The sequence below is a fragment of the Phoenix dactylifera genome, chromosome 1 (genome assembly GCF_051530095.1).
Source record: "Phoenix dactylifera cultivar Ajwa chromosome 1, Ajwa_hap1_PhDact_Kaust_v1.1, whole genome shotgun sequence".
Classification (NCBI taxonomy): domain Eukaryota; kingdom Viridiplantae; phylum Streptophyta; class Magnoliopsida; order Arecales; family Arecaceae; genus Phoenix; species Phoenix dactylifera.
In genome coordinates, this window is record NC_143190.1 from 3,143,179 (window position 1) to 3,159,424 (window position 16,246).

Here is a 16,246-nt window from a genome sequence, read left to right on the forward strand (position 1 = left end):
ATTGAATCAGATAATTCTATTTCTATGGGGTTAAAATCTCTATCAAATTGTCTTTCATACTTCACTCTGGGTCTGCTGACATGACCCTTCACCTTATTTTCTGAAAAAAGAATTTTCCATCCCTACCGGGACAGCTTAGAATTGGCTGATCTAGCCTTGGTACTGGCTCGTATCTGTTGGAACCAACTACAAAGGTCGATTCATCCCATTCTCATGCTTTAATAAAAATACGAAATTACCATCCCAATGTTCATAGGCTGCATACTAGTCGATACCAACTGGGATGGCTGGTACATGCTGCTACATCCTAATTTTGCCTATATTGATGCTAGGCACCCATCTTTTTTGCCCTTTTTGCACCAGAAGAGTACGGTACTGATGGCGCTGGTCTGTTTCGGTGGCATTTAAATCCATGCTATGGTAATTGATTTCTTAAATTGAAACATTCACTAACTCATGTTCAAAGACTATCAATAGCTGGTGCTCTTTGTTGTATTTCATTTTCAGCTATTTTTTTTCTGACATGCATCTTGTTTGGTCTCTTTTGGAAGGTCTGCTTTAATGGACACTAGGAAAAATCAAGCTAAAAATTTTCTTTTTTTTTGGGGTACACATGTAGACATCCCATAATGTATGCTTTCTAACTTACATTATGTAATTTTCTGTATAGTTATTCCTCATGTTCTAGAGCATTTGTAAGGTGTTTGATTTGATAAAAAGAGCTCATAAAGATAATTTAATTATGTAAATGATATTTCACTATATTTTGTGCCCTTCTTGCTGTTTAATTTGCTTATATTATATAACCAACCAAGTTGGCACTATTGTTGTGAATGAAACTATTTTCAGGCAGCAGCTGTGGCACATTCTCTTTTCTGCACTTGCTACAAATTCAATCTGCAGGTTGAAAATGCTTCTGTTCTTCTGCTACTTGCTGAGATACACAAGGTAAAGGATAATTTGTTTCTTTGTGCTTTGTTGTGATAAATGAGAGTAAAATCTTGTTTTTTCCATTTTTCTTGTCAGAAATCAGGCAATGCTGTTCTGGGGCTCTCTTATGCCCTAGCAAGTCTGTCATTTTGTCAATCATTTAACCTAGATCTTCTTGAAGCATCTGCTACCCTGACACTTGCTGAACTGTGGCTATCTCTTGGATCAAGCCATGCGAAGAGAGCATCAACCCTTGTACATAGGGCTCTTCCAATTATTCTGGGTCATGGAGGCTTAGAGCTACGTGCACGAGCAAATATTGCGGTTACAAAATGTTATTTGTCAGATACAAGCTTTTCAAGTAAATTACTCTGCATCTTTTGTCATATATAGTTGGTAGCAGTGCATTTATGTTAGTTTTAAAGTAAAATAGTTAGTCTTTGACCATGTTATGTTTGCCATTTTGGCAAGTAATGCTTCTCATCAGGGGCGAAGCTGAGAACAGTGGCATCCTTAATTGGATTATAATTAGCATGGTCCCTGACCAAAAGATTTTGTGATCAAAGAATGTTAAACAAGGAGGGAGCATGTCGGGAACCTGATCGTGGTTATCTCAAGTTGTAAGGTGGGATCTAGGTTCCTTGGAAAACAGACTGGACAAGCACATTTGGTTTTTTTTCCCCCGGAATTTTTGGTGGGGTGGGGGGGGGGGGGGGGGGTAAGGGTGCGGGGTGGGGTGGGGAGGGTGGAGTCGGATGAGCATGTGGTTGCGGCAACTTATAAGATACGGAGATTTAAGCCATTAGCATTATCTAGTGGAATCCCCAACCTTTCTCACCCTCAACCTCTCAGCCTCTTTCGAACCTCAACCAACCAGTAAAGAGAGAAAAAGCAATAATCTCTACCAAGGTGTGCCGTCTTGGTACTGGGCTTTGTACCAGTGCCACCCTATGATCTGGAAGGATCATCATACTCATTACGGACCACTTTGGCTATTACGAGCAGGGTTCAGGAGCGAGATCCGCCACATCGGAGAGTCAAGTCACAGGCCAAACTCTAGAAGGCCATAATTTGGTCATACGATGCCCGATTGAGATGATTTTTTTTTTTAAATTGATTATCTTTTTGAGATTTATAACTTTGGGCCAACTTCCTAGGAGGTTGAATCGAGCCGAAATTCTATCGTTTAGCGGGTTGGTCAAACTGAAAGATTTTTTTTTCAGATAAGACTTTGATCGAGCGTAACTCTCTATCCGATAAAAATTCTGCGGAGCGACAGAAGGTAGAGTTGGTGTAGAAGTCGAGATCTATCTCCTCGATATTTTTAGCATTTTTCTATTAGAAATGTTTATTTAAGAAAAAGGAGTTCTACTAGAATTAGAAAGAGGAATCCGTCCCAAATTGTATTAGGATGGACCTCACATTATAAATAGAGGCTATGTACCTTATTTTTTTATCCATCAATGAAAAAAAGAGACTTAAAGCCTTACTTTTGAAATTTCTCCATCTTCTTGTTTTCGCTTGAGAGATTTGAGTTGAGCGAGTTGAAGAAAATCTTTCTTTTTCCAGATCGGATTAAGTTGGTATCAAAGCTCCGCTCCTCTATATCTGTAGGATTCTTTGTTCATGGTCTAGACACGTGAGCATACAAGCAATTAGGAGAAGGGCTATCCATGCTTCAAATATATCGAAGGACAAAGACGAGTATGGCTGTTAGTTTTTTCTCAATGGGTGATGATGAGACGAAAGGACGTCTCATACAACTAGAAAAGAAGATTGCCCAACTCACCAACATCGTCTCAAGATTGGCGATACCTTCAACACAAGCACCAGCAACTCCTATTGCAAAGCTCTCTTACGGCTCGAGGTGAAGAACATCATCTAGCGAGGAGGATAAGGATGAGCGACCTACGGGTATGAAAAATCTCTCTTCAATCATTTAAGGTTGAGGCTTGAATCAAGATCTCTGTATATGATGGGGTTGTTGATGTGGAAAAGCTAGATAAGTGGTTAGACTAGTTAAGGACGTTTTACTATCTATGGATACTCCAGTCTTCGAATGGTAGCTTTCGTCCGTCTCAAACTTTCTAGCCATGCCCTTACTTGGTGGCATTCGTACATGAGGAACAATGATGTTTCGAATCTAACATGGAATAAATTCAAGAGCCTAATCAAGAAGCAATTCTACCCAATCGGCCACGAAGAGGATTGATGGATCAAGTGGCAGTATCTATGGCTGAAATATGATCAGTCTGTCCAGGACTACACCATCGAGTTCCACAAACAAGCAATCTCCATCGACGATCATACCATTTTTATGAAATACATCGGAGGTCTTCATAAGAGCATCCGAAAGGAGCTGAAACTCTTCAAAGTTGAAGATATTAGCGAAGCCAGCGTGAAGGCCATTGGGATTGAGGAGAAGAATCGACCTGAGAAAGGTAAAAAGGGTGACAAGTTTAAGAAATGACAGCAAAAAATCAAGCCAAAAGGGGGAGCAGGGCAAGAAGCAAGCCAACACGACTCAAAAAAATTACTGCGATCATGACCTCCGTGGATACACCAAGGAGAAGTGTTGGAAAGTTTACCCTGAGCTGCGACTGAAAAAGAAGATGCAGAAAGAAGAGGATTCTAAGAAGGAAAAGACAGTTCTCAATACTGTAGAAGTTGAGGAGCTGCCTGAGCTTGAGCAAGCAGACTCTAAATTGAGCTTGATGGCGAGAAAACCTGAGACAACTATTGAATCTATGGTATGCCGTACTGGCCCGAATTAGGCGGTGCGGGGCGTACCATACTGGTTCGATATCGATATTCGATACGGGTGGCATACTGACATTTGGTACGCCAAAAAAATTTTGTATCGTATCGACACTGTGCTAGTGTGGCACCGATATGGGGTCTGGTATAGAGACGGCGAACCTTGATTGAAGCAGATTTAGAGATGCGAGAGAAACTCTTCCGCCTGAAGATTCAATTGAAGCAGAGCATCATTGAGGCTATTGTAGATCTTGGAAGCCAGAAGAACCTCATCTCTGAAAATCTGGTTCAGAAGCTGGGGTTGCAAACCAAGCCTCATCTACATCCTTACCCTCTTGGTTGGATCCAAAAGGACGTCGAATTGAAGATCACGAAGCAGTGTACCTTCAAATTTGCTATAATTGAGAGGTATATCGACGAGGTAACTTGTGAAGTTATTCTTTTGGATGTTTGCCATGTTATCCTCGGGAGCCCATACCTTTGGGATCGAGATGCAATCTTCTACCGACGTATGAAGAAGTATCGGTTCGTGAAGGACGAGATGGAGTTTATGATCAATGCCTCCAAAACACAAGAAAATGTAGACCTTGCAATTGCTGTCCAAGCGACTTGTTAATGCCTGCAACAAGTTTGCAATGATGGTAGGAAAATTTGATACTACTTATAAGAGGCCAAGCTTTCGTTCTTTGGTTTCATTGATCGATCTACTGAGATCAAGATCGAGAAGTCGCCGTAGTTGTCATCGATGAGAAAGGATAGCAAGGAGCGTCGCTACCACAAAGTCCAGATGCAGGAGCATAGCCAATGGTTCGCCGAGACTCAAGAGTGAAGAACCCAGCCAGAAACCATCTCCAAGCGAAGCCAGGTGGTTCAATCGTGAGGTGGGGAAGCAAGTGTTTTTCCACCTCCAATTTTGATTTAGCGGAAGTTAAATCTCCTAAATAGGGAGAGTCTTGATCTAGAAGGATCACTAGACTCAATGTGGACCACTTTAGCCACTACGAGCAGGGCTGGACAGGGTTCAGGAGCGAGATCCGCCACATCGAGAATCCGAGTAGCAAGCCAAACTTAAGAAGACTATAATTTAGTCATTCGATGTCCGATTGAGATGATCTTTTTTTTAAAATTGGATATTTTTTCGAGATCTACAACTTTAAGCCAACCTCCTGAGAGGTTGAATCAGACCGAAATTCTATCCTTTAGGCTCCGAAACAGGTTTATCAAAGCAAAAATTTTCTTTTCGGATAAAACTTTGACCGAGCGTAGCTCTCTATCCGATAAGAATTCAGCGGAGCCACATAAGGCATAGTTGATGTAGAAGTCGAGAACTACCTCAAAATTTTTAGCTTTTTTTACTAGAGATGTTTATTTAAGAAAAAAGAGTCTTAGGATTAGGAAGAGGAATCCGACCTAAATCGTGTTAGGGCGGATCTCACATTATAAATAGAGTCTATGTACTTATTTTTTTTAATCATTAATGAAAGGAAAGAAGACATAAAGCCCTACTTTCGAGATTTCTTCATCTTCTTTAAGTTTTCTTTTGAGAGATTCGAGTTGAGCGGGTTGAAAAAATTCACCTTCTCCCCGATTGGATCACCCTATCACTGTGGAATGTCCAGCACGGAAGATGGTTTGGCGTATCTAGTGTCAGTATGCCCCCCACTGTGTACCAGTATCGAACTGGTACGGTTCGATAGACCCTGTACCGCTCGGTTCTGTATGGTATGGCATACCATAATCTCTACAAATACCCTTCCTTTTTGTTTTTTGTATGTCCATGCTTGTCATGTCCCTTCCAAAGGAAAAAAGAAGTGTCATATTTTTAAGGGTACTGGAAAAAAGAGGTGCATGTTTTATCTTTGCTCTACTCCTCTTGCCTTAGTATTTTGGATTTTGGGATATCACGGTTTAGCTCCAAGAATGCAATGCAACATCTTTACTTGAGATATATGGAGCCCAAACTTCTTGTAAGTCAATTGTTTGGGTGTCTTGAAGGTTTCTCTAAAATCAAGTGTCTGTGCACATGCATGCATGCTCTTTTTTCTTGAGGAATTATACATGCTCCATTTACTTAATTTCTTATGAGTTAGTTGAGTTTTTGGTGATAAACAATTCTTTTGAGCTTTAAATTAATTTCAAAACACCTAATGCTTTGTTCATAAGGTGCATCAGTATAGTTGCACTCACAAGATATTCTATATTGATGATTAGAAAATTTTCCCAATTTTGATGATTAGAAAATTTTCCCAATTTAACAAGCTTTGAATTGAAGTCAATGTAATAATCCCTTTGACGTTGCTATTTGGCATCATGAGATCTGGTGGAACAATGATTGCATCACTTAATGGATCAAAATAATTATGTGAAATGCAGTAGTTTATGCTAAGTTTGTACTTTTTACCATTAGATGTCTATACCCTTTTTTATGGTCTCATCTCTTTCCAAAGTCCTTATGGGAGTCTATTCATGCATGCAGGCATGTTTTTATTCCTACATTGGTTGTGGGTTGAGAGATCTTGGGTACTTTAGCAAGGCCAAGGACCCCAAATAATATTTTCTAAGTAGTTCTTTTTGGGTGAGATCATGGGTCATTACAATTAGTATCAGAGCCAACCTAGCTTGTGATGCATGTGTAGCTAGGGGACACTACAACATGGGCCCTTCTAGAGTTGACAACTAGTTGGTCATGGTATTTCTGTTTCTGATTGTACCCTTCCATTGTGAGGATGCCGGGGCTTAGATGGGGGGAGTGTGTAAGGACTCATATGGATGTGTTTTTAGTCTCACATTATTTGTGTAGAGAGATCTTGGGTGCTTAAGCAAAGCCAAGGACGCCTAATTATAACTTTTGGCTAGCTTTTCTTGGATGAGGTCCTGGATCGTTACATTAATTATTCATATTCCTTACAATCAAAAATTTAGATGCTATTTTTTAATTAGCATTAATTGTTTTACTAACGTAGGAGATATCTTGGACCCCTCCTTGTTAAAAAAAAAATCTTTCTTAAGATCCATGGTATATCTAAAATTTCAAACAACCAACTTTGATGTCCTTGTTAAGTCTTAGATACATTTTTGGACCATCTCCTATCAGCTTAAGCTTTTGGGGTAAAATTGGTAGGTTTGCTGAAGATTATAAATTTGAATCCCCTTATTTATCCCCAAATATTTGTTATCCTGATTCTAGTGCACTCTGATCTGTCATCTCCAGTTGTCTGCTATCCTCATTCCAATTTATTCTAGTCTTCTTGAGTTAGTTATCCCTCCACGTGTGGTCTGGGCCACATGTGAGGTTGGGTAGGCGGGATTTCTTAAGCCTAATATACATTTTGGCCTACTCCCATCAGCTTAATCTTTTTTGCAGTCAATTGATTTGTTAACAATGCTATACAATTTCAGTCAACCATGCTTCTGCCAACAAATTTAACCATTAATCTGTAACAAGTTTCCAAATTGATGCTTGGAATGGTAAACAAGATTTTGATAATTAATATGGGAGCATGCTTGTGGTAAGCAACCTTTGACACATAGACATTGTTGGTTCCTCATGCCCTGCTTCTTACCCACTTCTGATATATGAAATGTAAGAAAGTAATTGCCAATCTCGTGCTTTTCTTCATCATTTATTCACACCATCCATTCTGCATGCTGCCAATATTTTAAAAGAAAATAATATTCTTTAATAGTTTCTGAAGCTTGTTAAGATAGCAGTGAATATTTAAAGTATCCGAACTACTAGCATTGTTACACATGACTCTTAGTTCACTACTTGTCGGATTTATCTTATTTACCTCATTTTCCGATAGAAATCTAATTCTGTGATTAGCTGCATCAACTTTCATTTCTCCTTTTCTTGTTTTTTGATTGTCATTTTCTCATTCCAGTTTCTCGAGATCCTTCTGTTGTGTTGGATCCCCTTACTCAAGCTGCTGAAGAGCTTGAAATTTTAGAGGTGAGTTTACAAGGATCAGTTATAATTCTGTTGCTATTTTATACTCTGCATTTTGAGTTCCTTCATATGGTAAACATCGATATTATGTTTATATTAGTTGACCATCAAAAAATGCACAGCCAATCATCTTTGTTTCTTGAAATTAAAATTAGTGAACACTTAATTGTTGATGTTGATTAAAATCAATTACTAACCAATTATGTTGTTGTGCAGTATCATGAATTTGCTGCAGAAGCGTTCTACTTGATGGCAATTGTATATAACACTATAGGAAAGCTGGAAGAAAGGGAAGCGGCAGCAGCTTCTTTCAGAAAACATGTTATCGCTCTTGAAAACCCACAAGATGAAGGGTATCCACTTGCTCATGGGATTTAAGAAACAACCCATATGTTATGGTTCATGGATATCAGTAATCCTATGAGATCTTGTGGCTCCAAGCATATAGAGTTACATGGAGGAAATGGTCCAACATTGACTGGTGGCTTTATTTTTGAATGAATGATGACAGAGTTATCTTAATTTCCATCAAATTCAAAATACTAGAAGCATCCTTTGCCAAAACTTCTGATGATAGTTTTGTGTGTAAAGATAAACAATTCAGGTTTTTTTTTTTTTTATTTCCACAACTGACAAACTCTTTTTGTTGCATCTAAATGGATGCTTGTTATGCTTATGTTTTTGCTGCAGCAAGCACCACCAGTAGGCAGCACTTCTGTCATGCTGTTGTTAGCTGGAGTAAGTTCTTTGCACATGGATTTTGCAGATTTTCCTTGCAGCTATATGCATATTACTCGGCCACACATTATTTTCCATGGACTGCAATATTCGCTATTTGTATTGCAACTCCTTGATTATGGTATTTCATGAGATACTGATGGTATATAGCACCGTATATTTGCCTCTGTACTTATATTTTGTACTAATGTATTTGTCATCCTATAATTATATGTGACAGGCTGTAACTTCCTTTTTTTTCCAACTGTAGCATGTAGGCTATTCCGTTCATCCGGTTACAGAAACATCCTAACTGATGAGAGTTTAATGGTCGGAATGGAAATGTTTTATAGATCCAAAATTGTAATAGAGTTGTGGGACACATAACTTGCTAGACTGGCTTACTGGTATGCCTGCGATCATGTAGCTACATTGATTATCTGCACCGTCTGATGCTCATATTGTTTGATACCATGGTTGGCCTGGGGCTCCAATCATTCTTACTGATGTCTGTTTAAGTGTCTCTATTGTAATGGCAGATCTTCCATATCACACTGCTACTCTAATTTTCACCTTTATTGCCTATCCCTTGATTTCTAAAGATTCTGCATAGATTTCTTAGACTTGATATGACTCTGTATTTGGTTGATGCTTGCGGGAAATGTATCCAACATGAGAACCTGCGTATATTTGTTGGGCTTAACCTAATTTTATGGTTCCCTTGTGTACTTTCTATATTGTAACAGATGCTGCAGACCTCTAGCTTCTGTTGAATGATCCTTATGAATTTTATGTATTGCCATTTTGCCAATTTGTCTGCCAAAACAATGCAAGTTTGTGATGCTTCTTTTAAGCTAACTTGTATGTATTCTTCTGATAGGTTCGAAACTCAAGTGGTGTTTATTCCACCAGAAAGCTAATTAATTGTGAAAGTTTAGATATTCATGATAAACACTGGAGATTCTGAAAACCTAAACCCTAAATCATGGATGAGTCCTGCTGTACCCATTTATAAAACTAAAGTGAAAATTAAATTATTGCTTTTGAATTTTTATTTGTGTAACTTACATAACTTCATATCAGTTTGCGAACCGAGAAAGATGACCAGAATCCTAGAAGCCAGGGTCGACCTGTATTTAGAGTTGCAATATGGATTGGATTAACTTGATCTGAGTGAAATCTAACCAATAATCATGGCCAGTTTGGACCATTATGTATCTGTGGGTTGGTCTTGGCGAAAAAATAACCAATTTTCTAGTCTGATCAGATTAAAGAGTTCATAAGGCAGTCAGGCCAACTCGGCCCTGAGTTCTGTAATAGGGTTCTTGAAGCCTAACCTAGCTTGTTTTTCTAAATTAAAACTCAACAAACTAAACCTATGTTTGGCTCCAATAATAGTGTGGATTAAGAATTGAAAATTCTGATGAAAACAACCTGACTTGACCCGTTCCGAACCGGCACAACCCAAACTGTCTTGACTAGGTTAGATATGAGTGCTTATGTTCATTGTTGGGTTGGTTTTGGTTAGGACTGGGTAGTTTGTCTGTTAAATTGGATCAAAACTGGTCTATCACCTAATCCATCTTCCCAAGATGCAGCATATGAATATCCGGGCCCTCGCATCTCCATGGCTTCTATTGAGTGGGTGGAAAACTTCCGAACTATCAAATCCCTCTCCCAACCAAAACCCCTTCGATGCCCTCATTCTAGGACATGTTTGGTTTGTAAAAGTCTGACTCTCGAATGGACATCAGAATAACTAGCTTCCACTTCAGGGATAAATAGAAATATGCTACAATCCTCCAAATTCAATTTCAGCTCATTCAGTATTTAAATCTCATTCTGGTAAGGTTACTTCAAAAATTAATTCTGCAAAAATATCTCTCTATTTAATTGATTTTCTAAAAAAATATTTCTGTTCAATTGATTTTCTGGTTCTAATTTTAATTCAAGTCACGAATCAATCATCTTGGAGAGTATGATTATTCTGATTTTCATTGTAATTTATTCCGATTTGGTTCCGGTCGCGAACCAAGTGTGCCCTCGTTATATTTGTGAGATTCTGGTCATGTCTCCTATCCTATAATAATATGCCATGGTCGAGCACATCCCTAATTCTTTTATTTCAGTTCCGGATTCAGGTCACCTACAAGCCCTTCCAATATGCCCTGCCCGTAGTACTCATCCAGGTTTGTTCCAACAACAGAGCCTTCAGCTTGTTAGTTTCTACTTTTAACTTATTACTTCAAATTGCATGGTTGATCTAAACTGTACAAAAGAAACATCAAGTAGGACTTTGTTGAATTTCTATGAGGTTTTATTTGTTATAAATGCTATTATTTTTTAATCAAAAAGTGATGTTTTTTTTCCAGTAGTAATTTGACAATTAGCATAAATTACTCTGGATGTTTCCAAGAATCTATTGCCTAGTAGAGATAATCTCCATTTAGGCAGACTAACATTGCAAACAAGACTCTGATTTCTATGCTTGTATGTGATGCAGGCAAATTTGCTCTGGTCCATGCTAAATTGATATGTAATAAACATGGATCTTCATATCTGTCGACATCATAGACAGTGCTTCGTGGAAACTCTTTAATAAGCTATGTTTGTAGTTCATTTTTACATCCATTTAATCATTGGGTTAGAAACTATTAAAATACATGATTTTTTTTTTTTTTTTTTGTTTCTAGACATCTTTTATAGTATAGATTATCTTCGACTGTTTGAAGTTCAAAATTTGGATGGTCCATCACCCGTGTTGAATCGTCAAATCTTCTTCCAAATTGTTAACGTAGTAAAGTATGTATTCCAACTCTTATAATTCTTGTTAACTTTTTATTATCTTAATTAAAAGTAAAGAATAAACATGGTTAGTATGAGGTCCAATAGTCCCACATCGGAAAGACTCGTTCCAGAGCTTGGGCATATGAGGCGGATGTCTCCTAATCCTGCAGACGCGTTTTGGGTGGAAAACAAAACCGGGGAGGGGAGAAGGACGCTTGCGTGAAGCTTCAGAACCGGACAATATCTGGCAGGGGAGCCTCGTGTTCCCCCCTCATGTGGCCCCCACGTGGGCACTAGGTGCCTCACGTGCCTCGCAGAGGCGGAGGCGTGACATTTGGTATCAGAGCCGAGGACGGCTCTTGTCCGATGGTGGGAAGGGTGTGAGGCCCAATAGTCCCACATCGGAAAGACTCGTTCTAGAGCCTGGGCATATGAGGCGGGTGTCTTTTAATCCTGCAAACGTGTTTTGGGTGGAAAACAAAACCGAGGAGGGGTGAAGGACGCTTGCGTGAAGCTCCAGAACCGGACAATATCTGGCAGGGGAGCTCCGTATTCCCCCCTCATGTGGCCCCCACGTGGGCACTAGGTGCCTCACGTGCCTCGTAGAGGCGGGGGCGTGACATTTGGTATCAGAGCCGAGGACGGCTCTTGTTCGATGGTGGGAAGGGTGTGAGGCCCAATAGTCCCACATCGGAAAGACTCGTTCCAGAGCCTGGGCATATGAGGCGGGTGTCTCCTAATCCTGCAGACGCGTTTTGGGTGGAAAACAAAATCGGGGAGGGGTGAAGGACGCTTGCGTGAAGCCCCAGAACTGGACAATATCTGGCAGGGGAGCCCCGCCGTCCCCCCTCATGTGGCCCCCACGTGGGCACTAGGTGCCTCACGTGCCTCGCAGAGGCGGGGGCGGGACAGTTAGCATGCGATGAGAGGGAGGCTTAATACATGTTCCTGAAGATGGAAATGATTTCAGCTTACAACTGGGAGTAGGATCTATTACATGCTCCTAAGTGGTCGAGTACATCATCAACTCATTGGCATTGACATGTACGGCCATGTACATGTCACATAAGCAAAGGCATTGATGGAAATAATCTCAGTTTACAACTGGGAGTAGGGTCTATTATATGATCCTAGTTGGTCCAATACATCATCAACAACTCTTTGGCATTGACGTGTCTGGTCACATGCATGTCACAGAGGCAAAGGCATTGATGCATGCGCTGCAAATCTCATGCATTGTAATATGATTTATGGCTGATGCTGCAGTGTTGCATTGCACCTACTTAGCCTTATTTTTCCATATATTAAGAGCAGTCCATGGGTCATTTATATGCAGAGGTATATTTAGCATGCTTATAAGAATAATAATTAGAGTTATTTATACTCTAAATGCAAAATCTTTGTTACAAGATCTAATAATACTAAAACAATGATATGCCATTCAAATTGAAGATCTACCGTCACTGAGTTTGATCTACACTCTATGAAACAACTGAAAATAAAAATATATTTTAGAGATCTTCAACTTATATATTAAATGGATACAAAAATGAACAATATCAATCATACTAGTTTGTCAAAATATATAAGTCAACATGTTAATTGAAAACCTATTTTATTGATCATGATTTACACATCCTTAAATAAGAATAAATTTAAATTTCATGAAATATGAATGATTAGGTTATAGCAAAATATACTATTATATTATTAAAGTCGTCCATATTTGCATCCAATTAAAGACCACAAATACACATAATTTTTGATTTCTAGGTACCCTTTCTAGTTCAGATCACACTCAACTATTTGAACCTTCAATTTGGATGGTTCATCATTATTTTATAAGTATTAAATTAATTATTAAAAATTTAACAGTATTTGCTGTCTAATTGTTACTATTCGGATCACCTGTTATGGGTATATCGGTATGGACTGCTTGTAATTGTAATGCAACATGCAACTGTTACCATTACTTGATCTGTGGTTGAGAGGACTTGGGCCTGTATTGACATAGTTTAAAACCCACCCTTGGGCACAATTGACGTGGCCACAACTAGTACATCTAGACTGACTTATTTCAATAACTTTAAAGGTATGAGGCCCAATAGTCCTACATCGGAAAGACTCGTTCTAGAGCCTGGGCATATAAGGCGGGTGTCTCCTAATCCTGTAGACGCGTTTTGGGTAGAAAACAAAACCGGGGAAGGATGAAGGACACTTGCGTGAAGCCCCAGAACCGGACAATATCTGGTAGGGGAGCCCCGTATTCCCCCCTCATGTGGCCCCCACGTGGGCACTGGGTGCCTCACGTGTTCCGCGCAGGCGGGGGCGTGACATTTGGTATCAGAACCGAGGACGACTCTTATCCGATGGTGGGAAGGGTGTGAGGCCCAATAGTTCCACATCGGAAAGACTCGTTCTAGAGCCTGGGCATATGAGGCGGGTGTCTTCTAATCCTGCAGACGCGTTTTAGGTGGAAAACAAAACCGGCGAGGGATGAAGGACGCTTGCGTGAAGCCTCAGAATCGGATAATATTTGGCAGGGGAGCCCCGTATTCCCCCCTCATGTGGCCCCCATGTGGGCACTGGGTGCCTCACGTGCTCCGCGCAGGCGGGGGCGTGACCCTTGTTATGCCCTTAATAAAGAGAAAAATCTCATCCCTTTCTATCTAAAAGCTTAAGCACACTTTTGAAAAAAAAATACCCCAATTTTCAGCGAGCGAGAATTGTTCTTTTCCATATCCCAACGAATTTTTTTTCATAAAATGTAAAAAATTTATAGCCATGAGAATGCTGGCGTCGAGAAGGGTGGTTCTATATACACCCCCCCTATTGCTCAGGACACCCCCCAAAAATTAAAAAAAAATTAAATACTCTCTACACCCCCCCATTTGCTAAGGACACCCCTAAAAAATTAAAAATTCCTAAATTACCCCCCACCCTCTCCACCCCCTCACCTAAATTGCTCTCTACACCCCCCAAACCCCCCCCACCCCGCTCTTCCCCTCCAAAACACCCGCCGGCTTCTCCCTTCCGCCCAAAAAACCTCGCCTCAAGCACCTCGCCGGCGGCCAAACCCCCTCCGTCTCCCCCTTCTCCCTCTCGTCGCCGGTCGGTGCAGTGCACCTCGCCAACGCCAAAAACCCCCCCGTTCCCCCTTCTCCCTCTCGTCGCCGGCATTCTCCCGATCTCCGACCACCTCGCCGGCTTCTTCCGGAACCACCTCCCCGGCCATCTCCCGAGCAACGAGCACCTCGCCGGCGCCTCCACGACCACCTCGAGGTAGCTCCCCCCCCCGCCTCCCCTTTTGTTCGGCACTGGATCGCCGAACAAAAGGCTTCTGTTCGGCTGAACAGTGCCGAACAGAAGCCTTCTGTTCGGCTGCACAGTGCCGAACAGAAGGCTTCTGTCCGGCACTGTGCAGCTGAACAGAAGGGTTCTGTCCGGCTCTGTGCAGCCGAACAGAAGCCTTCTGTTCGGCACTGTGCAGCCGAACAGAAGGCTTCTGGTGCCAAATCGCGTGCCGTGCTGAATTATTTTCTTTGATATAGCCTAACATTGAATTTCTATATTTTCAGACATGGATCCCGGTCCCGCCAGAGTTAGACCTACGGCGTCAGCTAGGAGACGTCGTGCTAGGATTGCTTCTCCCGAGCCTGCTCATATGCCATCGCCCTCTCCTGAGTCAGAGCATGATGATATGCCCGCTAGGGGCGAAGACGATGAGTCCGTTGGACCATGTCCAGGAGGTCCAGAGGATGAGTCCGTCCTGATCAGTTTCAGGACGCATATAGCAGCTTCCATCTGGAGGCAACAGGTATTGTTTATTTGTTATAGCATTATATTTTGTTTATTGATGTTTTATAAAGTAGTAGTAATTATACATTTATATTACAGGAACGGGCTCCACTAAAGTGCATGAACCATACTGCTAAGGTTGGTGAATGGAAGTGGTGGTCTTCAAACCAACCAAATACCAGGTTCAAAGCACTATTGAGGCAGTCGGGCCTCATAGAGTTAGTACAGTGCTCTTATCGATTCATCGATAAGATTCTGATTTCGGGCTTCGTAGAGAGATGGCAGCCCGAGACGAACACCTTCCATATACCATTTGGCGAGATCACTATCACGTTGGATGATGTATCCGCCATTTTAGGGATTCCTGTCGCAGGTGCCTCAGTAGCAGTTTCTCCTGAGAGGATGAGTGATCGGGATGCTGAGGAGCTACTTGTGGAGTTGTTGGGGGTGTCAGCTGGAGACGCGCGTCAGGAGGTACTGTCATCGCGCGGTCAGTCTGTGAGGATGGAGTGGCTGAGGACTCAGTTTCACTCTGTATCTGATAGAGACAGCCAGCAGAGGATAGAGTGTGCAGCACGAGCCTATTTGTTATTTTTGTTAGGCTGCACACTCTTTGCTGATAAGAGTGGGACCAGGGTGCCTATAGCGTATCTGTGTTTACTGCGGGATCTGGATAGGGTGAGCACATATGCTTGGGGTACAGCTGCCTTAGCATATTTGTATCGGCAGTTGGGGATTGCGTCGAGGTCATCAGTGAGACAGATCAGTGGTTATATGACGCTTCTGCAGGCATGGATTTATGAGCATTTTCCAGCACTCAGTCCTCACCCGTCGCTCGAGTATACTGATGCCAGTCCCCGCGTGCACCGCTGGATGCCCGGTACTCCATCCCGTACCACGATGGACCATTTAGTGGTTCTACGTGAGTCATTGGACCTTTTGAGCATCGATGAGGTACGTATCATATTACCATTTGCTTGTGTTTGTCAGTACTTTTAATATGCGATATAGTATAAAACTGAAATGGACCTTTTGTTTTGCAGGTTATTTGGGATCCCCATCATCGGCTTCGGGGAGATCGCCCATATATTGATATCGCATTTTTTAGTGGCTCCATCAAGTGCCTTGATATCATAGAACCCTATCATCCAGAAAGGGTTCTTAGACAGTTTGGTCGTATTCAGACCATCCCTCGAGCGCCACTAGCCCCTACGCGAGCCAACAGAGGTTCCACAGCAGGCTCGTACCGGATACATTACTCCTATATGGATCAGCTTTGGGAGCGGTGGGAGGACCACGTGCTGAGCC

The 16,246-nt window shown here is 41.4% G+C and overlaps 1 protein-coding gene across 5 annotated transcripts in view; it reads left to right on the forward strand.

The window, feature by feature from the left end:
* LOC103702229 (anaphase-promoting complex subunit) overlaps nucleotides 1-8,961 on the forward strand; it is a 42,615-nt gene extending 33,654 nt beyond the window's left edge. The window contains exons 17-22 of one of the 5 annotated variants that reach the window (XR_015975962.1): nucleotides 333-420; nucleotides 850-948; nucleotides 1,027-1,291; nucleotides 7,572-7,639; nucleotides 7,853-8,516; nucleotides 8,625-8,961. Coding sequence is in view for 1 of the 5 variants with exons in the window: in XM_088717257.1 (XP_088573383.1) it covers nucleotides 850-948; nucleotides 1,027-1,291; nucleotides 7,572-7,639; nucleotides 7,853-8,014 (594 nt within the window). In the remaining 4 variants the exon portion in view is untranslated. Of the gene's footprint in view, nucleotides 1-332; nucleotides 421-849; nucleotides 949-1,026; nucleotides 1,292-7,571; nucleotides 7,640-7,852 lie in introns of all 5 variants that reach the window. The other 4 variants (XR_015975956.1, XR_015975958.1, XR_015975961.1 and 1 more) reach the window with 4 other exon arrangements.
* Nucleotides 8,962-16,246: the final 7,285 nt, after the last annotated feature.